This window comes from Drosophila arizonae, chromosome 2 (assembly GCF_054131065.1).
Source record: "Drosophila arizonae isolate 15081-1271.41 chromosome 2, UAZ_ARI_1.0, whole genome shotgun sequence".
Taxonomy (NCBI): domain Eukaryota; kingdom Metazoa; phylum Arthropoda; class Insecta; order Diptera; family Drosophilidae; genus Drosophila; species Drosophila arizonae.
The window spans coordinates 25,979,646-26,004,591 of NC_142922.1; the positions used below are offsets into that span (position 1 = coordinate 25,979,646).

General features: G+C 39.3%; 2 protein-coding genes across 2 annotated transcripts in view; both read right to left on the minus strand.

The window, feature by feature from the left end:
* Positions 1-5,048, minus strand: part of Scr (homeobox sex combs reduced) — a 33,656-nt gene extending 28,608 nt beyond the window's left edge. Inside the window, exon 1 of the mRNA XM_018000558.2 lies at positions 4,032-5,048. The gene's annotated coding sequence lies outside the window, so the exon portion shown is untranslated. The remainder of the gene's footprint in view (positions 1-4,031) is intronic.
* Positions 5,049-20,774: 15,726 nt separating this feature from the next.
* Positions 20,775-22,946, minus strand: ftz (fushi tarazu). Its single transcript, XM_018000557.2, has 2 exons — positions 21,927-22,946; positions 20,775-21,820 (listed from the first exon to the last, which is right to left on the minus strand). The coding sequence occupies exons 1-2, from the start codon at positions 22,930-22,932 to the stop codon at positions 21,258-21,260; spliced, it is 1,569 nt and encodes a 522-aa protein (XP_017856046.2). The 5' UTR covers positions 22,933-22,946; the 3' UTR covers positions 20,775-21,257.
* Positions 22,947-24,946: the final 2,000 nt, after the last annotated feature.

The window sequence follows — 24,946 nt, forward strand, 5'->3', positions numbered from 1 at the left end:
GTATGTAAACATGAAAGGGACCCACGAGACGAGACGAGACCAGACGAGACGAGGTCGCACTCGCACAATTCTAAAAGGTATTTGCGCACGCGCAGTCACACTCATTGGCTCTGTTTCCCTCTCGCTCTCTCCCTCTCTCTCTCTCTCTCTCTGCGTTTTTTTTTTCATTTTCATTCTCTAGAGCAACAATGGGCCAAAAAGGAACGACAAACGCACACGCATGCAAGTGGGCCCATTAAAAACTCATAAAAATTTGTAAGCACCTCATAAAAGTAGTCATAAATATTATTATTTGCTCTTCTCTCTCTCGCACATCTGTCTCTCTCTCTCTTTCTTTCGCTCGCTGCTGTTGCTACAGTTTGTCGTCTGAACCCTCGTCTGTGTTTTGTTTGCGGTTGTTTGTGGCTCTCATAATTTTTATGAGTTTTTGATTTGTTTCTCCAGTCTTCGATCCTCACTGCAAGCGGCCATTGTTGACCTTTTGACACGTACTCAAAAACAGTTGTCGCCTCGCTCAGATTTTGCGGTTGCGCCTTTTGTGTCCCTACAATCTGTGTTTTACACATCGCTTACGATCGGATATGTCACAGCTATATCTATAACAATGTCCTCTAAATGAGACCAAGGACAATGCGCATTGTGCTAAATAATTTGGTTAGCTTCTGGCTGACCTCAATTTTTTTTTATGACTTTTCAGTACTCAAGGTAATTGTGAGACAAGTAAAAAGAATTTAATTACGGTATTAGAAAATTGGTTAAAGAAGAGCTTCAACAACCAATATTATATTTAAAATATTGCTTGCATTTAATTTAAAAATTATAGGAAGAGTTAATTTATGTTGTGTTTTAAAGTTTGCTTTTTGTTAAGATTATAACTTGGATTAATCAAAGGCTTATATAATATACCTGGTTTATATTAAAATATAAATATATCGTTTATATAAAATATATATGTATATATATATCTTATATACATGAGCTTTATGAAGAAGTAAACAGCTTCTAACACTCTGATTTAAATTTATTAATGATATAAAACTTTGAATTTAAAAGCTCATTAAGAGCTGAGCTGGTAATTAAATCTCAATGTAGAAAGCTCGCTTGAAATAATTATTGTTTATATGTTGCTGCAATTAATATTTGTGAATAATTAAAATATTTTTATAAATAGTTCTGAAGTCATTAAACAGCTTAAAAAGCACATGAAAGCTCGTCCCATGCAAAACTACAAAATAAATGAAAATAAATTATAAATAAAATGTTAAGTTTCGATTTTTTTGTTCATTTGATTGCATTTATAAGAAACCACATTTCATATTCGCTTTGCGAGAATGCGAAAAAAAAAATATATATAAATCACACATTTGTTATCAACGTGCATGGCATAGAAGTCGGCACTGGCAAACAGGATGAAAAGTTGGCGTCTCCTTTGGAGTCGAGTCGAGAATGAATGTGTCCCGGCACTTATTGTACCTACACATCCAAATACAAAGTTGAGCAAATGGCTGCCCGTCGCTCCAATAGATCAACGACTCCCCAACAACAACAACAACAACAACAACTATTCATTGTGTTATGGCTGTTGTCGCGGCAAAGTTTGCGTGTTGCCTACATTTATTTCATATTTTTTTGTTCGTTTATTTTTCGGTATTTTGATTTATAAATACAAATCAGTTAGGCTGGAATATCATCATGACATTTTGGCCCGCCGCCGCTGGGTCAGCCGCACATACCGTGATGAATGTGAGCTCCAGGCGCAGCCGAAATGCGAATGTTGATGGCATAAATTCAAGCGCTGACAACCCAAACAAGAGCTGCAAACAAATCCAGACTGCGACTCGGACTCGGACTCGGACTCGGACTCGGACTCAACTAGGCGGCCAATTAACTCAACGGGCAGCAGCGGCAACTGTTGTGTCCACATTATGCAATAGCCCATTGAGCGCACTTTGATCTGAGTGGACCGCTCGCTGGCTGAGACGGGCGGGACGCAAATGCAAATGCAACTGCAAATGAAAGTGACCTACATCAAGTGGCGGCAATACGATTTAACCATGTGCCTCAGAGTGCTCAGGGGTGGCATCTACGGCATATAGGGATCTAAGGCAGAAGTGCGCATGCAGCGAAATTGGTCTAGGCGCACCATGGGCGCCCAGTGGACCCTGCTCAATGGCTCTACACTCTCGTTCCATATCAATGCGTATGCAGAGAATGAACGAGGCGAAGAAGGCGAACATGAAGAAGCCGTTGCTGGGCGCAGCTCGGACTGACATTTTAATCTAATTCGAGTCTCGGTCTGGCCAGCATGAGTTCCCCCGGCCATGTGATGGCAGAGCACGCAATTCCTATGTACAAAAACTGTGCTTTCCCAAAAACTATTTACATTTCGAATACATACACACACATCTATATACCATACTATATACTACTATAGAATGTTATGTACAAATATGTCAGATGTGTATATATATTTTTGTAGGTAGATTGTGGCTGCTTGTTAGGCATTTTTCATTCGCTGTGACATTTCGCCTTTGTGGCTCTTAATTATTTCAAAAACGGCTGCATTCGTTTTAATGAAGTGAAAATTCTTTGCGTTGATATCGCGCACGCAACCCAAAACAACAACAGCAGAAACAACAACAAATATATAACTCAACAAGCCCAATTCGATACAGCCCTAGCACTATGGAATTCTCTTCAATTGAAGGTTTTGCTACTGTATCCCATTTCAATTCGATTTGAGAATTTAATAGTTAAGTGTGACTTAATATAGGAATAAGATGTTTAAAACTCCATTTCCAAATAAGCTATAAACTCGATGTGATAATTATCTATGCAGAGGGAGTACAATATTTAAAATGTCCACACTGAAAACTAAAAGAGTTTTTTATTTTTGCTATAAAAATTGTCTTTATAAAAAATTATATAATTTATGATCAAATGGGCTAACCATTTTTTATGTTATAAACTTTTAACTGGTAGTAACAAGACATTTTATGTTTAATTCAAGTCTGATGGAATAAAATTAATTCAAAGCATTTTGGAAAACAAAGAAATGTTTACGTTCATTAATAATATATTTTATGTGCAGGCAAAAGAAAAATGAATAGTAAATAAATATATAATAACAAATTTTCAATATAAATAACCAAAAAAATAAATACTTTTTGTTCGATATAACTTGGCATAGGTAAAACCCTTAATTGATAGTTTATTGTTGATTATATTATTTTTATTTTTTTTTTAATAATCCAAAATATTTTGTTTTTTTATTTAAAATAAATTATTTAATTTTTTTTTTTTTCATACACGCCTTATTCTTTTGCCAAAAATACGTCATTGCGCTAATGTTCATTTAGAAAAATTAAAGTCTTGAAAAATTGCGTGATTAAATATTTATACGAATATTATGAAAATTACATATTTTAGCTAGTTGATAAAAGCTCCTCAAAAGTATTGCATAAAAATTAAATAATGTTTTTTTTTTTTTTTTCTTAAATTCTATTATTATTTACGGTAAATAGTACAAAAATATTTAAAAATATTAAGGTTGTCCGTTTGAATTTCTCAGACGATAACAGCAACCCTCGAGTTCTCACTAAATAATGAATCGTTTAATCTTAATTGGGTCGGTTACCGATTTGTCTAATAATAAAAATGAAATTGAATTCTTTTTTATAATAATTTAATTTTCATTTGTCCTTATTGCTATGATATATTATTTTAATTTGTTATATAAAATAAGCAAGAAACTATTTTTTTTTATTAAATATAAGTAGGACTGAACATTACTTAAATTATCTATCATAGACGTTAGCAATAAATTTTTTATTATATGAATATGTGAATTGTTAAGAAGATAATGTAGTGTAGATTCTTAGGAATCGTATTGAATTTAAAATTTTAATTTATTCAATAATAGTTCTTGTGCTATATTTTACTGCACTCATTGTTTTGCTTGTCAAACCCTAAAAAAATGTAGATCTAGTTGCTTAGAAAAATGTATTGAAATAATTTTCTGATTAGTTTACCTGTTCCTTAATTTAAAAATTTAAATTAATTTAAATTTTCCCAAATTGCATTCACTCGAATCAAGATTAGCCGACGGCTTTCAGCGTTCAGTGTAAAACAATTTTAAACCATTTAATAGATATTTGCTGCACTTCACGAATTGAGAATTGAGAAAAGCTTTTTAGTTTCTTGTTGTTAGCTGAAGTTAAGTGCGGAAACAGTTCCGCGTTCAATCACTTTCGACCTTTAGCTAATTATCGTCAGTCGATTTGGCCCGCATGTTTAGAGTTTAATCCGTTGGCATCCCGACGTTTGACATGGCTTACTTTTACCTGCACTTTTGTGAGTTTGTGTTGCACTTGACGTTCGGCGGATTCTTAAACCGTAATTAGCCGCAGCGGGCAGGCACTTGATTTGTCACAGTTCTAGTTGGGCTGCGGCGTAGATGCGCCGATTCGCATTCTATGGAAAGCGAGTTTCACACCGAATTTATGGTATCCATCAGCGCGAATGTATTTTAAACGTCATCGATGAAAACACTGGCACTGCAAGCAATTGGATGCCCATCCATCTTTCGTTATTATCGCTCAAAGTCAGCGCGTCGTTCAATGTATCTGTATCTATAGCTGTAGCTGTAGCCCGCCTTTGTTATTGTATTTATTTGAGAGCCGTCGAGAAGCGCACGATTCGCGGACGTATTGACGGATTGTTTAGCCACGGTCAAACGTTTTTCGGAATCGGCTTTTGGTTCTGTTTCTGTTTCAGTTTTTGTTTCTGTTTCGATAAATGTATCCGCGAATACGTGCTCGAAGCGCCAATGTCTCACTTTGACTGCTCGGGCATAATTCAAATATCTGAGCATCAATAAAAAACTCATGCAACGCGCAGCGCCAGCGCCGCCAATTGTAGCTGCGAGTACGAGCAAGTAGAAGCACACTCACACTACTACTCACACACACATACACATAGTTACCGCTTTGCCATGGCAGTGGCGAACACACAGTCAGTCGAGTGCATTCATTAAACACTCGCGGAATAAATGGGAAAAAAAAATAAATTCGAACAGTTCATGCGTGCTAGAGCAGTCAGACAGCATTAAATGTGGTTTCTGCTATCTCTTTCACGCGCATTGCCGTTGCTGTGCTGTTGTTACCTTTGCGGACGCAGCAATGTGAAGCCGCAAGCGAGAGTGAGTGCGTGTATGTGTGCGTCGTGTATTGCTATGAGTTCGAAAGAGAGCCAGTTCGAATTCACATGCGCTCTTCGAATGCGAACACATTCTATTTCGAATTGCTGCTCCGACTGTTCTTATTGATCACACAGACAGTGTACGTGTGTCTCATGCACACAAAGAGATGGGATCGCTTCAATTTATAAATATTCGAGTTTCGAATTCGGTAATTGTGTGAGTGTGTGTGTGTACGTGTTGTCGAAAAAGTTTGATAACAACCGAGAAAGTTAAAGTTTGTTTTATGAAACTGTTTTAAAGGCGTTGAAGGACAATTCCTTATTCAATTATTATGTGAATAAACTTAAAATTTAATGCGGTCTCGTTATTATTTAATGTTTTTGCCCTATACAAATTATTTTTGATTTGACAATTTATTATGATTCCGTTCTTATTTTTATATTTTGACCTCAATCAATGCAGCAATATGAGTTACGAAACGAACTTAATTATATATTTATTCGTTTGCTTACCTAAGTTAAACTTTTTGAAATCCAATCGGAAACGTTGTTGTTCTTCCGAACTATATTGATATATTAGCACTTTTATGATTGTATATATTGTATTTGCTATTCTTGTGGTACACTCAACAATTTTCATGTATTGAATACATTTAAACACTTGTTTCGATTAGTTTACGCAATTCTCCAATTTCATTGGCATTTTTAAAGCTTTGCAGCCCATTGAAAACTCTTCTTTTACTTGGGAAATGCGAAGAAATTCACAATTGGGATTTATGTTATTGCATTTATCCGCAGGCCTGAATTTCGACAAGTTTTCCGTTAGATAATTTGTGATTCAAACGAAATATTCCTTGAGATTGATTCACTTATGGCGTCGCTGGAGCTGGAGCTGGAGCTGGCCTTCAATCAGCAACCCAGTTGGGCATGCAGTAGTTCACGACACACGACTATTTTGCTTAGTAAATGGAAAGTTTGATTAAGTTTCAATTTAACCGGGTACCGAGCGCGCAGCTGGCGTACTTGAGTGCGCCACGTTCGATTCACGTTTGACAGAGCCTTTCGGCGACTGCCAGAGTGGAGTCCGAGTGCTGGCGAGTGCGCGAGTGTATGGGTATTCGAAAACTGTAAATCATTCGGCGGTCGCTTAGTAAGTGCGAGCGAGCCGCACACAGTGTGCGCATATTCGAAAAGCAGTCGCGCTCGCTCGCACTGTGCTAGGCCACGCCTTTTGCTTTGATTTATGCTTCAGGGGGTGCCGCATGGCCTGGACCAACGGCCTATGGCGGAGCAGCGACGACGGCAACGGCGACGGCGTCAGTGACGGAGACGGCAACGGTGGCAGCGGCGGTTGCTCCACAGCAGCCACAGCTGGCATACAGAAACGGCACAGAAACAGGTAGTTGGACGCTGGACGAGGCAGATGATTGCCTGCCACTCAACGTCAACGTCAACGGCAACGTCAACGTCAGCGTACCCCGCGCTCTCTCTCGCACTGCTGTAACTCTCTTTGAGCCCAGCAGCAGCATCAGCAGCAGCAGCAGGAGCAGCAGGAGCAGCATTGTTTTTTCTTCTTTTTTTGCTCCAGATTAGGCAGAAATCATCCTAGATTAGTGCGTCCCACGTTGGCATCCCTATGCCACCCCCCCGACTCTCCAACCCCGTGCTGGCACTTTATTTGTATTCAATCGTGGCGCTGTTCCGCTAAATCACCGTCACATTATTATTTCGCATTATTATTTTATAAACGTTTCGTTCTGTGCGCCATCATTTCCATTTTTATTGGTTGCGTTCGAAATTTTACAGCGCGCTCTGTAAACGAACAAAAAAGTCACAGAAAAACAAGCGACAAATGACTTTTTTTTCTCTTTTATATACATATATATGTTTTCTTTTTTTTTTTACTTTGTTCCAAGTTTTGGTTTGTTTGCATCTCTTTAAAATGAGCTCGTTTGCACTCGAGTTTTGAATGTGATTTCGAATTGGAATTTAAATTTATTGACCACATTGTCTGGCGACGTCTCGGGGCTCTTATGATTCATGCCCGATCTCGGGTTACGGGCTACGGGCTACGGGCTACGGGCTACGGGCTACAGGTTACGGCTTATGGCTTCACGAGTGTTTGGGCTGGGTCTGGCTGTGGCAGCGCGTTTGGTTAAATGCCTTAATTAAAAATCAATTTTGGACTTGCTACCAAATTCCAAGTAAGCAAAACAAGAAACACACGTGTGTGTATATTTCTTTCTGTGTATATGTATATATGAGTATTTGTTTGTTGTCGTGTGAGATTTGCATTTGAATCCGTTAAGATAAATTGTGGATGTCAAGTGAAAAACCTAATACTGCCATATGAAAGTTTAGGGTTTAAGAATCCATCTGGCATAACTCTAATTATGACCATATTCTATGCGTTGTTAATTAACATATTACTGAAATGGGTGATTTCGTAAATGAATACCGGTTTATATGCAATATATGCTAATATATATATATTTAGAGTTTTTTAATCATAAAGCAATCATAAAAAGATCACGTATGCATATTTTGCAACTAATTTACTTATATATAATTTGAAGGTTTTATAGAACAGTAGCTTAATAATGATAGGACTAGGTCGAATTTTTTGAAAGACTTTGATATTTGTTTTTCAAGTACGCTTGAATTAGATGGTTTGCTGTTGTTGAGTTTCTGTTTGTAGATGAAATAGATAAACACAATTCGAGATGGAATATCAGAACATTTAATCTATTTCATATACAGAAAGTGTTATTTATGTATAAATGAAAGCGATTGCGGAATCTAAGATGAGTTCGGAACAATTAAAAGTTTACTAACAAATATATTAATTATTGTCACATTATATTTCGATCCAGTATGATTGCCTAGAGAATTCTATAGCTATTTCATATATGTATTTACTTTGAAGCAATATGAAAATTACTTTAGAGTCTATGAACCACAATAAATGGGTTTAAGTTTTATATAATTTTCCTGAGAGGATTTAATAATATTAAACAAATTTGTAATCCTTATTCTATAATATCTAACATTTTTTTTATATTTATTTTAAATAAATGTTCTTTAAATTATGCATAGCAATTCTTGTATGCAAATTAAATACAAACAGAAAGGAATTAAACAAAACAAGAAATTCGACAAGAAAATATCATTTTAACAACGAAATCATAAATAATAATAATTTAAAATAGTTAATTAATTAGTCCATTTAATATTTGAAATAAATATAAATATAATAAATATAATAAATATGTTTTATTTAATGTAGTTATTTATTCTAATTGAATTTCTGAATAGAAATTTCCAGAGACTTACCTGTTTATAAGATATGATTGAATCTTAATTCATATGCCAAACAAAATTCGATTAGAAAATATCTTATTGAGAAATAAAAATAAAAAGTTGATTGTGTGTTTGGTGTTTATCAAGTTCGAACTGTGCTGCACAATTGATTGGACTGCGTTCTCGTTGCTGCTGCCTTCACTGGGTCTCCAGATGGCTACCAATTCCATAACATCATGCAACCGTTTCGTTTGCTTGTCTAGTGCTCTGCTCTAGACTGCACGACATGAGGGAACCCATATTATAAAAATAAAAATAAAAATAAAAACAAAAAGAAACAAGATTAAAGAAAAACTCAACTGAACGGGAAGAGAAAAAAAAACTAGGAATCATAAGAGAGACGCCTTCGTGTACTTCTGTAATTGGAGTTGATGTCGGAGCTGCCAGCGGGCAGCAAAAATGCTCAGCCAGAGACGGAGATGGAGATGGAGATGGAGCCCTCTCTGCCTGAGAGGCAGCTCAGCCCAGCAGCATCCAACATGTTGCAGGCGATTTTTCATCATCGTTCGCATGTTGTTAATATTGAAGTTGTTGTTGTTGCTGTTACATACATGCTTTTAATATGAAACAATCAGCAGCGTTTGTAGTTTTGTTTTCGTCTACTGCATGGCAACAAAAATCTAGAGGAATTTTCAAATTAAATGTGGGCATAGAAGTAGTGCCACATGCAACTTGTGCAACTGTGCAACTGTGCAACTGTGCAACATGCTTGCAGTTGCGGAACTGCAGCAGTTTTCAATTAAACGCCATGCCATCGACCCAAGAAAAATGGTCAATACCAATGGCACGGGAACGGGGCTGAGCCAGCTCACGACAATTCGTTAATACCCTGCCATTTGAGTTCTTCACGCAGTGCCCGGCTAAAAACCAGCTTAGTGAATGGTCAGCACTGGGAGGGGGCGGGGCCGCAGGGAAGGGACGGCAGTTGGAGCTGCTACTGGCAGTTGATAAATCTGCGCCATTTAGGACAAACACACACAGCGCAAAAGTTGCAGCTACTTAGAGAGCCAACGATAACTGCAGCAAGACAAATCTGGAGCACATACTCGAAGGAGAAGCTGCTGGAGCTGCTGTTGCTGCTGCATTGAGGAATGCATTTACATCAAAAGGCAATTTAAATTAATTTCCGACCTTTTTGTTTGCCCTCGAAATCGGAGTTGGAGTCGCCGTCGAAGTTGGAGTCCATCCACATTTGATTATGATAAACGCGTCTCAGCTGTCAGGCGATGAGCTACTTAGCCGCCAAGATGGCGGCCAAAAAAAGTGCGAGCTGGGAGTGGGGAGCTGGGAGCGGAGTGCCGAAGTGTGCTGTGTAGTGGGAGCCCATTAGGCTGTCCTTGTTGTTGTTGTTGTTGTTGCTGTTGCAGGGACAACAGCTGCGGCAAAGCGACACGCGAGCTACTGAATTCATCATTAGAGCGACATTCAAAAATGTTCCGGCTGTGACGCCATTTTGATTTGGTTTGCACACATATCCCAATGCCATTATGTGCACACTATCGTACATATACAATATATATATATATACATATATAGTGTATATATAGACAGCGTGTGGCCAGCCAGATAACAAAGCTTTCGATGCGAAAAGCTCTGCTCCATGTATGTGTGTGTGTGTGTGTGTGTGTGTGGGTTCGTATAGATATATGCCTCTCGCTTTGGCTGCTGGCAAGAGGACACACGACTGTTGCGCATGTCCTGGTCCACAAGCTGCGAACTTAATGCGAATGATTAATTTGCCAATGGAGGCGGAAAATGGAAAGTGGCTCCACCTTCCAGCGAACAAAAATAAAGAAGAGAAACAACAACAGATTAAAGTCTTTAAAATCTTCAGTAAAAGCAACAAAATTACTGAAATTAGAATAGACAAATTTAAAATGGCGTCGCGAAGAACAGTCTGAGACAGCCATTTGGCAGCTGCTGCCAGGAGCCGTAACCCTCGAGCATGCAGAGGGGTTCCTTGCTCAGTTTCCCAGCCGCATGACAGCAATCAATCAGATTGCAACAAAAGATACACAGCCGAATTCTATAAATGGTTGACTGGCTGTCTGGTCTGTCGAAGCGACTCGTTTCGCTCTTGAACCAATGCGCCAAGGTCGTGTCCTTCCTGCAGCCAAACACACAGCCGAATACAGGCGCGCACACAGAGGACCAACAGGTCCGCCGGCATTTGGCCATTGTTCTCAATGTGTGCTTGGTTGGTTTTTGGCAAATGTTTGCCATTTCGTGAGCGCTTGCAAAAACTCCTTTCGCTCGGCTCATTTGTGTTCATTATCGTCCTGCGGCGCGCCGCCAAATCCTTTAGCCCACATTATGCGTGTGAACAATGAGGTATTCACTTGTATATGGGTTAACTCTACATGTGCCTCTGTGGGCAGTTCCTAGCTAGCTGGTGCTGCTGCTTGTGCTGGCTCTGCTTCCCGCTGTTGCTAATCAGCGCCGCTTTAATTAGTTCACCTCATCAAGGCCACATTAAAGCGAATGTGCATGCGCATGCGAAACTAGGATTTGAATCAGTATCTGAATCTGCACACATTTGGCTCGAAATGCCTTAGACCCGGTCGTGTGAAACAGGTAAATTGTCAATGATGTCAACTTGAATTTCCGCAGAACTTTAAAGGTTTCATTATTAGTTTAAATATGACCGAATAAATCATTAAGGCATTTAGTACTTATGTTCCTTCATTTATGGCTGACTACATAATTACTATGGATTTTTAAATTAAATTATTAAAAAAAATTAAATTATTAAATTATAAAATCGAATGCTACAGACTTAGAAATTTCGTTTTGTAAGTTAGTTTTTAAAAATATTTTGAAATATTGTTTTAAATAATAATATTTTTGGGAAAAGTGCTATTTGGGTAATTTTTATATATATTTAACAAACAGTTGATAACAAGTTCAAAAGTATATTCAAGCTTATGCCTTTTTATGCCTTTCTAGAAACAGTGATTATGTTAATTGTTAGCTATTCAGAATATTTTAAAGATATAATAAAATAAAACAGGCTATATTTATCAAATTTAAATTATATGTAGCAACTCATGCAATTGAATATTATTATTTGACTTTATTCATATTAATTTTTAAAATATTTATTTCGCTTTTAATTTAATTTTTTCTATTTTAATTTTATTATTTCAAAAATAAAAAAAGATCATGTTCCTTTACTGCATCGAAATGAACATTTCGCAAGCAGTGCATTGCTCATACAATTCAAGCAAGCAGTACAAATTACACTGCATTACCAGCCAGCTGGGCGGAAATGCATGCCCTCTGGTTTGTGTCCTGAGAAATTTGCACTTTCCAGTTGCATTGGCAGCAAATCGGAAAAGCAGCAAAATGCAGTTGGGAAAATTCCAACTGGAAAACTGTTTTGCAATTTTGAATCCTATTTTCGCTACACAAATTCTACTAGATGACGCTGCAGTACCACTTTAAGACGAAGTCCTGGGCAGAATTAAGTAAATTCGCATTTTAAACAAATTTAAGGCTATTCCCAAAAATAACTTAATTTAAGCAAGCTGAATGTGCTCGTTCACAACGAGCTGTCAAACTTAACAGCGACCTTGGCCATTAATCGTCATCGTCTCATTCATGTCAAATTTGTACCATTCAAATGTCAATTGAGAGAGAGAAAGTTTTCGCCGGGCCCAAAAATCAATAATTCGAAACGCGTGAATTTCCATTAACAATTTGTTTGGCGAACTTGAAACGTCGCCCCCAGAACGTGAAGGGCCTTGAACCATTTGCTAAAAAATAAATTAGGAAATTCCGCCACACTTCTCGGCACATATGCAGACCCCCGAAAGCATAGCAGCAGCTGCTTCCGGGTGAGCCCATGGGCGGAGGCAATGGGGTTGGAGATGGCTGGGCCTGGGCTTGGGGTTGGCGCCTTGCCTAATTTGAATATAGTATGCACTCGCATAGGCGTATGAGTGCGTGTGTGTGTGTGTGTGTGTAGGCCGGGCTGATTGTAAATGGAAATTTTGACGTGGACCGGCGACGGACTGGCTGCTGGCTGGGTGAATTTGCCCGACGAACTGACTGGCTGACTGACTGACAGACTGAGAGACTGTCTGACTGACACATATTTGGGCTTGATCAAAATTAATGACCCGGCGCTCACACACACCTAGAGCGTAGCCCAAAGGCGTAAAAATGTGTGCATAATTGACGTAGAAATATTCCAGAAAATGGGTCAAACACATATTAAAAAAATATATATTTGTTTGTATTGAGAGATGTATATGGAAGGAGTGCTAATGAATTTGTAACTTCACATAAATGTAAACAGAAATTACTTGATATTGAATACTGCCGAGCGTCTTAGCTCTGTAAAAGGCTCCATTAAGTTTAATCTATAAAGAGAACATTTTTAGTTTCAAGAAATCTCCTATATAATTTATTTCACTTTGCCTGCCTTTAAGTATCAGCATTAGCATTTCTTTACCCAACTTGTATAAAAATTTCCAACAACTAACCCAAACGAACAAACCTTCAGTTTTTTCTACAATTTGTGTGTGTGTTTTTTTTTCTTTTCGCTAATCACCGAGCGACAAAATGGAAAACATTTGTGCAACAACTTTTATGATTGTTATTAAAAAATTTTGTTTGGGATTCCCCCGTTGCCCCGTAGCCACCCATACTCTTGCGTGGTAAAAGTTTTTCAACTTTCTGATGGCAAGATAAGTGCTCGTTTTTGGCATATTGCGGCCCGCCGTCAAATGTGGCTGCAATTAAAAACTGTTACGCCTCATGCTAATCAGCCCAAGCAGCTACCGAGGTCGATTCCATCACCGATCCCTTCACCCAATGGCAGCCAAGCAGCGTTGAGTACGCTCCAACCGAAGCGCTGCTGGCCCGGCTCAGGCCCTAAGACGGCAGACAGTAGACAGCAGACAGCAACATGGCAAACTGCAAAGAAAGAATTCATTATTTCAGTTTTAATTGCTTTTTTCATACTTTCGAAATTTCAGCGCCAGCCGGATCCCTCATACAGCATGGCCAGGGTCGGCGTTTTTGCATGTTCAGGCCACATCTTTCACAAACAAACAACTCTTTGCAAGAAATTCAATTATGCCTTTTAATAACCGACAGCGCAGCTCAAAATCGTTTGTTCGTCGGCTAAAACGCATATTGCATGCAGTTGTTGAAATTCTAAAAGCAAAAAAAAACCTCAGCTAAATTGCAGCCCGCTCATCGAAATCGTTGCCAGGGCATCCGAAAAGCGTTTCGACTGAATAGTCTAAGCAGGATCTGGTATAACGTGGATGATAATGATAATAATATTTATTTTCTGTTGATATGCCAAACTGTTTACCTAAGCACGAAGAAGAGTGAAAGCGTGAAAGGGTTGGCATAATCAAGAGATGGGGGAGATTTCTAATGAGGTGCATCGAAAGCATTTCAAAGAGAACGGCTTTTGTAATTCTGGGCTAATGGCATTTGTATTGCAGATCAAATTATGTTGAATGTCAGCTCGATATCGAACCAACTAAACTCAATCGTATTACCAAAGAATATTTTCCAAAATACAGTAGAAACCGATTGTAAAGACTCTCAAGGAACTCGGTATACGCTATAACCATATAATTTTGCTCATATAAGTTTGTGTGGGAGCGGAGTCTTCATAATCGGACTCTACTGTACTTAAAACTATTTCATCATTTTATTAAAGTAATAATTGAATTAATTAAAGAATAATTTTATGATAACTAAATTCTCTTTTATAAACTGAGCACTCTATTTTAGTCGAGGTATGTAATTTCTCTAGAATTTCTCAATACATAAGCCAAAGCTTCGATTATAGTACTAATTTACATTGATATTATTTAATTTGTCTGTTCTCTGATCTTATATGTTAAAGTGTAAACAAAGAAAGCTGTGTAATCTGTTAAGACTTTTAAAAAATATAAAGGGACTTATCTATTGCCAAACTTGACTGATTATTAATATTATTATTATATAAAATAAATAAGTAATATATATGTATTTAATATATTTTACCCAACTTTCCATTATTATTATTAAATACATTAAAAGCATGAAGCATGTATCCTTCTGACATATACAGGAAATCGAAAATATATAAAACAAATAAATAAATAAAAAATATATAAAATTAATTAAATAAATAAATAATATATATTTAATATATTTTATCTTCCTTTCCATCATAAATATATTAAAGCTATTCAGAAAATCTTGTATCCTTCTGATATATGTATATAGAGAAAAAGCAAAATAAATCAATTTTAAATATGTTATTTTTAAATCCCACATTAATTAAAAATATCTTATCTGCTGCTTATGAATGTTTGGCTTTTAAGCAAATCTTTGTATATTTATAATAAAAACTTAGTTTGTTTAGTTGGTAATCATTTTAGTAATCGCCATCAATCTGAAACATTTAACTCGCAGAGCCGAATTATTTATTAGTTATGAAAAGTTGTTGGAGTTGAGCGGATAGATTTTTATTTATTTTTATTTTATTTAATTTTTTCTATTTTTTTGTATGTTTGGCAATATTCAAAAAGACCGCCGAATCTAATTGCATGCTCTATGAGAGGATAGAATATTTGATTTAAAAAACAAGTCCAGATACCTTTCCGAGCACAATCAGCTTAATCATAAATTAACAATGAAATTCGTGGCCAACAGCGTCGCCCTCGCCACAGTGGAGTGTGGAGTCCACAGTGAATACTCCCCAGATAAATTAGTCAAAGCGACACACCATAAAGCATTTGTTGAACCCATAAATCCCCACAGACGGTGGCGGTGGCGGTGGCTGTTGTCGTTGTCGTTGTCGATGTCAGCCACTGGACCCGCCGCCGCCGACACTCCGACCCGCCGATCCGCCAGGCCAACAAGCCGTCGAGCCACCGACTTGCCCTGATCCCCACATTAACATATTAATGTTTTGGCTAGTGGTTGGATCGACGCAGTAGTTGGCGGCTTTGGCGCACTGATCTAGCCGCCAACGCGGTCAGCTATAGTCGAAATATATATTTATGTATACATATATGTAGATATAGTTAAATCGTTGACTACGTAGATCGCCGACTTTTGGCGCTGATTTCATCTGGCGCTGTGGATTGAGCCGGGGATTCTGTGGAAGAGCACGTCGCTTCGGTGCTTGTAAAAACTAAAATTTATGCATGCCAATGGAGCATTTAAAGCGACATTTGTCCGCTGCGCTCATAACTCATGTGCGACTCGAGCAGTCAGCGCCATCGCCATCGGCATTGCCTGCGCCTGACCGACTCACACGCTCGGCTGCTCGGACTCTCGATCGGGCGCATTTGCCGGGCCATTAGACCGGGCCGTGATCTGCTGGTGTTGCCAACCATTCGAAAACTGTTGATTTGGGTCACAATTAATTGGCTCTCGAGCGCCATAAATATAGCCTCGAACGTGGTAATCACAACAAAGGGCACAGCCGCAACGGAGCTGAGCAGCTGAGCAGCTGAGCAACTGAGTGGCTGAGCCACTGTGGAACTGGACCTGAGTGTTGCTCTGACCTAGCCACGCACACATGCTAATTATTATAGCGCCGTGGCATTTGTTTAATGCCAGCCTGTTGCCCTAAATAAACTAAGAATGTAGAAATTGCAAGTGATTATTAGGTGACTAAAAGTGAGAGCAACTGATATGATATGTGATTGTGATGTAATAGGCATGCAAAATAAATTTAAATGGTATATTAAAAAATTATAGATATTAAACTATTAAATATTTATAAATTAAGATGTAAAAGCAAAAAAAATTCATTTATAAAAAGTTTAAAAAAATATGAAACAATATTTTTAAAAATATTTATTAATTGTGATTTAAACGCAACACAAAATACATTTATAAAATATTAAAAAATTGATAAATTGTAAAGCATTACAAAATTTAACAAATTTATTCAAATTTACTAAATCTTAATAAAAGTTTCGTAAGCCGCACATATTTATAAATACATAAATAAATAACTCGCAGCCAATATTGAAAAATAATTATTTTCATATGGGTGTCAAAGTATAAATTACTTTTCTTTGCAAAGAATCTTTTTACACCTTTGACTTGTTATATATAATATTTATATATTTTTATACCCTGAACCTATTGAAAATGGGAAATCAGGGTATAATGGTTTTGTGAAAAAGTATGTAACGGGCAGAAGGAGGCGTGGCAGACCCCACAAAGTATATATATTTTTGATCAGCGCGATGAGCTGAGTCGAAATAGCCCTGTCCGTCCGTCCGTCCGTATGAGTGCGTCGATCTCCGAAGCTATAAGAGCTAGAGAGCTGAAATTTGGCATGCATACTCGTGTGTACCATACGCAGTACGACTTTACTTTATTTTTTCGATAAATCGTCCGATAACTTTTTTATCGAGAATAATCGAAAAATTGATATTGTTTTTTTAGCCTAATTTTAACACTTTTAAACCTGGAGTCTTCAAATTTGCGTTGTATATAAAGTTAAAGATTTTGTAATTTACAGATTTTGGATACCATGCCCCCTTCGCCCCCGATTTGCAAAAAACACATTTCAAGTAGAGACTTGTGTTTTGGAATGTACATACATTTGAACATTATGTTTACGTTCTAAAAGTTTCATTAAGATTGTATGTCTACAAAAGAAATTATTCAACAAATAAATTCTCATAATATTGCCCACACTGCAGTTCATGCGCAGCCGCTGCTTACTGCGCAGTTAGCAGAGCGCGTTGTTATACGCGCGTCTGGATGCATGTGTATGTATGTGTGCATAAAAAAAGAGCAGAATGATTAGAAAATCAGCTTAGAGGGTTCAGGGTATCTCCTAGTCGAGCAGTCTCGACTGGAGCCTTCTTACTTGTTGTTTACTGGAATAGGACTCGACTGAGGTTGATTATGTTTTAATGTTAAAAGCTGTTCTTAAATCATTCTTTAGTTCTAAAATGATACACTCTTATTATTTGGCGTTTTTTCAGCAAAGGCTTTGATCATTAAATAATATATTCATATACATACTTGAAATAAATAAAATACGATTCTAAACGTAGAATAGATTTGAATAATCTAAGCCGAGTGTTCTGAATTATTGCATTGTCTTAAATCACATTGAAACTTTACGGCAATGCAGTTCAGACTCTTCCTTCTTCCTTGGCCAGCTGATGCTCAAATAATTCTCTTAGATAAGCCATCTTTATTTTGAATTGCGATTAGGTTGCTTATCATTCAAGCTGACTTTATAATAGCTCAATTTTTTCGTCATGGTGAAAGTTAATTTAAAGCCGTGCCACATCCAAGATCAGCGAGCTCTGCTGCTTGTGTTTATCTTAGACATAAGGATAATGTAATTTAATCCCTTCCAGTTAACGGCCGAGTTGCACACATTTCGTAGCATGCACAGTCATTTGCGAATCGAAGTGGTGGTAGGCGGATGGGCAGTAAACGTGGATTAAGGATACGGCAGCGTCGCAGAAAGGATAATTCGCCAACCGACAATGCTGAGACAAAGGTGTTTTGTTTTTATGACTTTGTAACTCCTTCGCCCGGTAGACGGCGAGCGACGATCCTTCTGAGGCGGCTGCGTTAGCGTCTGCTCGTGTTTGCGAAAGGATAATTTTACGATCGTTATTCGCGCAGGCAGAGGCTGAGACGGAGGCAGAGACGGAGGCAGGTACCATGTCCAGCTAAGTGGACACAATAGAACGCCTATTCGCACTGCGAATCCGATGGCCAAAAGGAGTGACCAACCAGTTCTGCACAATTGTTTTGCCAAAGGCGGGCTTTATTTTGACTATTTAAAGGATTACGCTAAAGGATTGACTTTGCAACCTTGACTGCCGCCTCGTCTGCATCGTCAGACAACGCTCACGCCCACAATGAAGTTTTCCGCGAATCTTCATCTTGCCAATCCGTCCGAGTGCGGGTTTTATGGTTCGCGAATGAGTTAAAAGCGACCTTTGGGTTTTCAATAAAGCGAATGGCATCGCAAAACTCTTCGTTTCCGCGAAGGACGTCGAAGAGTTAACGTAACTCTTTCGCAACTTGCACGTAAACCTTTTACCACTCACCCAGAAGTTGTAAAAAACAAACAATCAAGAAAACTGACTCCTAGAAATTTTCTACAAAATCCACATCATAATAGCTTTAGACTTAATGTTAGCCAAGACTCTAGGTATATGTGTTATGTTAAACACTTTTCGTGGGAAATTCGAGTTACTTTTACTATTCCATATTTTTGGATGAGCAGTCTTCAAAATGCTTATTTTTTATTTATTTTGGTGTTAACTTAAGATTTAATATTATATTTTAGCTAGATATTAGTTCGGAATTACTGTTTACTTATACATATTATTGTTATTTTTATTTATTACTTTAAAATTAGTTTCTGATAATTGTGTACTTCGGCTTAATATTTATTACTTAACTTACTTGTTTACATAGGCAAATCGTGTCCAAGACGAATCATTAATTATGTCAATATCAATAACTTAATAAATAAAAATAATATAATTAATAATTAAATACAAAGTTGAATATATCAATTATAATTATACTTTAAAATTGTTCATAATTATGAATTATCTATTAAATAAATATAAATAAATATAAATAAATATAATATAAATATAAATATAAAAAAATATATTTACATATATAATTTATATAGTATATTATCTATGTATACTAGAATTATAGATCGCAGATTACATTTTTCGTAGTTTTTTTTGAACAATGAGAATTAAGACAGAGATCTAGGCTTCTGGATGATAGCATTGTGTTAGCAGAATACAAATGGAAAACGATTTTGTATACCCATATATTAATAATTAAAGTAAATTATCTATTTTCAACTATAAATTAATAATTAAAGTAAGATATATACTTTTTAATGACTTTATTATAGCGACGTTAGGTAAGGTGTCAAAGAAGACTTATACAATAAATATTTTTAGGATATTTAGTATTAGTAAAAGTAGTATATTATAGTAAAAATAATTTGTTAATAAAATACAGTTTAGATCAGTTCCACACTACAACGATTGTATTACCGTATCCCTTACAGTGAAATAAAAAAAAAGGGGCTATGCCAGCAACTGTCCGTGCTCGCAGCTCTGGCAACTACCCACTGTCCACTTTGATCTAATGAGTCGTATAAATGCCGCCCGGCAAAGGACATCGGCGCATGGTTCTTGGGTTGTGCTGCCGATAGCTGTCAAGGCGAGCAATGAAAAATGACCAGTCAATGTCTCACTTCAATGGATGAGCAAACAGCGAAAGGCGAAAAGGCGAAAAGGCGGACAGGCGGAAAGGCTGCGCTCTGCTCTCGGGTGGTGGTGGAAATGAGCCAAAGCGACCAAAATGTGACACTTTTCCATTGCGAAAATAGTGCATTTTATAGAAAAGTCGAAATCGGGCACGAGGGGAGCAGCAAATTGCAGCTGCTCAAATTTAGAGTCGATATCAAAAACATTTCGATCCATGGGCTTAAGCTGTGCCAATTTCGGGGGGTTGCAAAGGATTCCTAATGATCCAAAAGTTCGACAAACAAAATTCAATGATAAATCGATGGGGAAGGAGAAATTATGAAGTGTATGAAAATTTAAAATAAATCATGAGCGGAGTGTAGAAGAATGTCTAGATATTTTTGGAGTTTTTATATTTACGTGTTGTAAATAAATTTAAATATGGATTTTGTATATAATAATAAATATGGAATAATTCTATATTCAATTTTAAATTGTAATTAAGACACTTAAGAAATCTATAATTGAGTTTTGCGACATTTTTATTAATTATTCATTTATTTTATTTATAATTAATATTTAAAATGTCGGAAGCACAAAAACTCTTTCCGAAATTAAATCATTAATGATTTATGGAATGTATTAAAATATTTAAATAAATATTATGAATGTTGCGTAGAAGAATGTGAAAGACTATATAAACATACTATTTAAATATTAAAGAGAAAATAATAGTTCGACTATATTTAAATTTTAATTAAAATTAGAAAAATACAAATTGCTATTCGAATTCAAATATTTATTATTTATTTATATGAAATATATTCATTAATTCAATTCAATTAATTGATTTCTAATATTCATTATTTATTTATATAAAATTTTTTTATTAATTCAATAAATGATTATTTATTTTATTTATTTGTTCACTGAGCTAACAAATGATCAATTAAAAGATTTCTCATGAATAAGAAAACGCCATTTTGTTTAATGTTAAATTCGATAGATATATTTTAATAAATATTTAATAATCGACTTATATACTAGCTGTACATTTGAAACAAAACATTCATCAGTCTCCAAGTTGAGCTCGTGTTGCATTATCGATGCCTGGCCACAGTCCACGGGCTCAATGATAATCGAGCGCTCCAGGCAACTGGCCAAAGGCAGCCGGCAACGGAAAACAGAGGGCAGACAGCAGGCAACGGGTAACCCATGGCCAGCCACTGGGTTTTGAGGTGTCGAGGAGCCGCACATGCGCACTCGTCCTTTTGCCCAAGTCCTGGGCACCGTAGGGAGTGCGACTGCGACGGCGGCAGCGACGGCAACTGCGACTGCGCAGCATCTCGTTAGACATTTGCGTGTCACCGGCAAATGGTCGAGAATTCGTGGCGCGTTCGTTACGGTTGTGTGCGTTTGTGTGTGGGTCAGAGTGTGTGTGTGTTTGTGTGTGTGCGGGTTCGTTTAGGGCAGATGATACAGCGCCTGGTTGGAGGTGCTCAGCTCTTGTTGCTGTTGTTGTTGTTGCTGGTAGCTGCACTGCTGCTGCGTCTGTTGATGATATTGCGGTGTGTACTGCGCATCGTACGGCTGGGCGAAGTGCAGCGGCGGCGGTGGCGGCGACTGCTGCGGGTAATCATAGCTCTGCTGGGCGGCGGGCAAGTAGGCAGGGTATGCGGCATAGGGCATGACAGCAGCGGGCTGTAGATGCGACTGCGACTGTGGCTGGGTCAGTGGCTGAGGCTGTGACTGTGGCGGCATAGCGGTGGCATCCAACGGTGGCAGGAGCGAGGCATAGCCGGCGGCGGTGCAGTGCTCGGGCGAGGCTTCGAGCGTGCGATCTTTCTTGGACTTCATGCGGCGGTTCTGGAACCAGATCTTGATCTGGCGCTCGCTCAGATTGAGCGCATGGGCAATGTCCATGCGTCGACGTCGCGTGATGTAGCGATTGAAGTGGAACTCCTTCTCCAGCTCGAGCGTCTGGTAGCGGGAGTAGGTTTGTCGTGTGCGTTTGGAGTCTTTGCAATCTGCAAAAAACGAAAGAAAAGGCAACAGAAAGTAAGTAACAGTTACATTAGAATAGCGAGGGTGTGTGTGTGCGTGAGAGAGAGCGAGAGGGAAAGCGATGCCTACCTGATGCGATGGTCTCCTCAATGTGCGACCAATTGAATTCGTTGCTGGCATTGGCAGCTGTCACAATGCGATGATTGATTTCATTCGACTTCTCGGCCGGCGACTGGGGTGGCGTGCTGATGCCGATGCCGAGGCCGAGGCCGAGGCCATCGACGGGCGTGGTGGCTGCTGGTGGTGGGGTGACAAAGTCGCCATGTTTGGCCGGCTTGCGGGGCGAGTAGACGTCCAGATAGTCGACATCCTCGCCGGTGCTGCGCTGTGGCGACATGTGCGTCTGCTGTGTGGAGGGCGTGGGCACGGCGTAGTCCTGCTCGTAGCAGGGCGACAGCTCGCCGGCGGAGCTGCTCTTGCTGGGCCTCTTCACGTGCTCGATCGTCGTGTAGAAGTAGTCGGGCGTGTACTTCAGCTTCTTGACGGGATTGGTGAGCAGGGCGCGCAGTGTGCTGGGTCGCTCCTCCACGGCGGCGATGATGTCCGCGGCGGATTCCTCTGCCTTGCGCTTACGGCTCTTAGCCGGAGCAGGCGAGCTGGCTTCAACGCTTGGCTCGGCAACTGTGGGCACTTGGTACTGAGGCACTGCATCGAGAGCGGGTAGGCACAATGGCTGCTGCTGCTGTGGCTGCTGTTGCTGCTGATGGTAGTTGGCATAGTAGCAGCTCTCGCTGTAGCTCTCCTGGCTGTAGTGGGCGTAGCTGCTGGGCTGATAGCTCGCCGGCTGCCAGCCCTGGTTGCTCTGGTAGTAGCTGCTGCTGCTGCCGCTGCTCGTGTTGTCGTAGTATGTGGGTGGCAGGGCGTGGTGGTACATGTTGTACATGCTGTCGGCATAGTAGTGTGTGTTGGTGGCTGCCATTGCGTCTGTCTGTTGTCCTGTGAACGAAATGAACGATGTGTGCGCGACGCTGCTGCGTTTGCGAATGAGCTGCTCAGCCCCGTGATCCTGCCTTAATATAGCCGAGCCGAGTCGAGTCGAGCTGCGATGCTGATGTTTGGCACACGCGCTCGTCATAGCGCATAAATATCCCTGCGCATGACACTTTGACACATGCTGCGCGCCCTACCCCTCCGCCAGGACCTTGCCAGATTTATGGCTCGCAGGGGTAGCGCGCAGTTTATCCGGCCCGGCCATACGAACGTTTATCCGGCACAGTGCGAGCGCTCTTCGTCTCTACCTTGGCCTACCTGCTGCGCCTGCTTATTACCTACCCATCGCGCCCATTATCATCGCGAGTTTGCTGCAACTTATCCGAGCATTTCCCCTGCGCCGAGTCGCGTCCTTGAGATGCCTTGAGACGTGCGCTGGACGTCCCACAGGCGCGTAATTAAGTCGAGCCTCGGGTAGGTGGGCGAGCGGGACAGCGGCTGGTTCGCTGCCCTCCTCTAATTGCAATAATCATAAAGACATAAACAGAACTGTAAACTGTAAACGTTGCTAAAAACGGTTGGCACAAAAGGCTTTTCCTTTTGCCCGTTTAGCAGCAGCAGCAGCATCAGCAGCAAATTCGTCAAAATTTCTCCGGCCGGCAATGAAGGGAAGCGAAGCTGCTGCCAGTTGTTCCAGGAATCGGCGAGGTATTCGCTGCAGCAAAGGCTCTATCGGTGCTTGATTAGCCCTGGACTTTCAACTGGTTGCGTATATCAAGCAGAAGGCGCAAAGGCTGCGACAGGATAATATTGCGCGTGCTTCTTACCCATTCCATTCCCATTCCCAGACCCATTCGAAGCAGATCCTTTGTTGCGTCGCGTGTTGCGCTTTTTGTTTGTTCGCGAGGGTTTTCCTGCGGCCTGGGCAAGTGCCCCGAAAGAGACTCTTGCGCATATTTGCATAGCCGACCCGTAAGCCGCTCAGCCAAATTGACTGGCCGAAAAGGCGAGTTTACACGACTTTTCTATCCGCTTAGCCGGCAGGAGCAGGAGCAGGAGCAGCGCACCGCAGCCACCCCCGACTTCGATCGATGGCCCACCCTCTCCGCACCCTTAGCAAGCGGCATCTATAGATTGGCTGGCATATGTGTGCAGTTTGTGCATATGTGTGCATGTGCGAATTGTGCGGCTACCCTCGGCTGCCCCGGCTCCTGCCCCAAACTGCGCTCGGCATTTGCTCTACCTCGCCCATTGTTATTGTTGCTGCGGCGCGCACGTTCGGTGACAGCCGGGCCAAAATTTATGGCGTTATTCAGCTTGACAGGCCGCCGCACGGACGAACGCGACCCACGACAACCCACTTTCTATAAACACTCTCTGAGCTATAGATATATCGGATATCAACGTTGGCAACAGTTACTCAAACAAAACGTTTGCTGTAAAACGAATTCGGGCTGAGCTGTAAAAAATATATGTATAGGGCATAAGAGTTCGATTCCTTTATTCTGTATAAATTGACTAAAATATACGACTAAGCCGTAGGCCTTAACAGCCAGCGCTTTAGTTTTTAAGTTAGCCAAGTTAGGAAGTAAATATGTATATCTGAATAATACAACTTTTAGGCTAAGATAATACTTTATATTACTTTATATTTATCATAGAGCAGTTAAGGCATTAGCAAGTTATTTCATGCAGCTTACAGAGTAAAGTATGTGTGTCTTATATATAAAGGAGTCTTTATTCTTCTACGTGCTCCCGATCCACTGCTGAGCATTAGCATAAAAGTATTCACTTTACTGACTTTAGAGCCCAAATAATATATAATATAATATATAATATACTAATAAGCGTGTCGTTAAAAAAAAATATATATTGTATTATCAGTTTTATTATATTTCGTGCATTTGGAACTCGAGCAAATATATAAATGTCTGTTTTTCGCGTAGGTCTAAAAGTTTGACTCAATCTACTTCAGCAATTGATCAGATCAAATCATTATTTAGCTATATTTCACATATTTATTGCATCAGGTGGAGCTTAAATTGACAGCCACCGCAGACACTCAACGCTTCGTTTCTGGTCGATTGAGTTTTATCACTCACTCAACTGATTTTATAATCCCAATGAAATACTTGGAAAAACGAAACGATATGCGGACA

Bases quoted from the DNA above. Each gene is read 5' to 3' on its own strand.
- ftz (XM_018000557.2), bottom strand. From the start codon at position 22,932: ATGACGAGCGCGTGTGCCAAACATCAGCATCGCAGCTCGACTCGACTC. The intron at 21,821-21,926 runs GTAGGCATCGCT...CGTTTTTTGCAG, and splicing joins TGAGGAGACCATCGCATCAG to ATTGCAAAGACTCCAAACGC.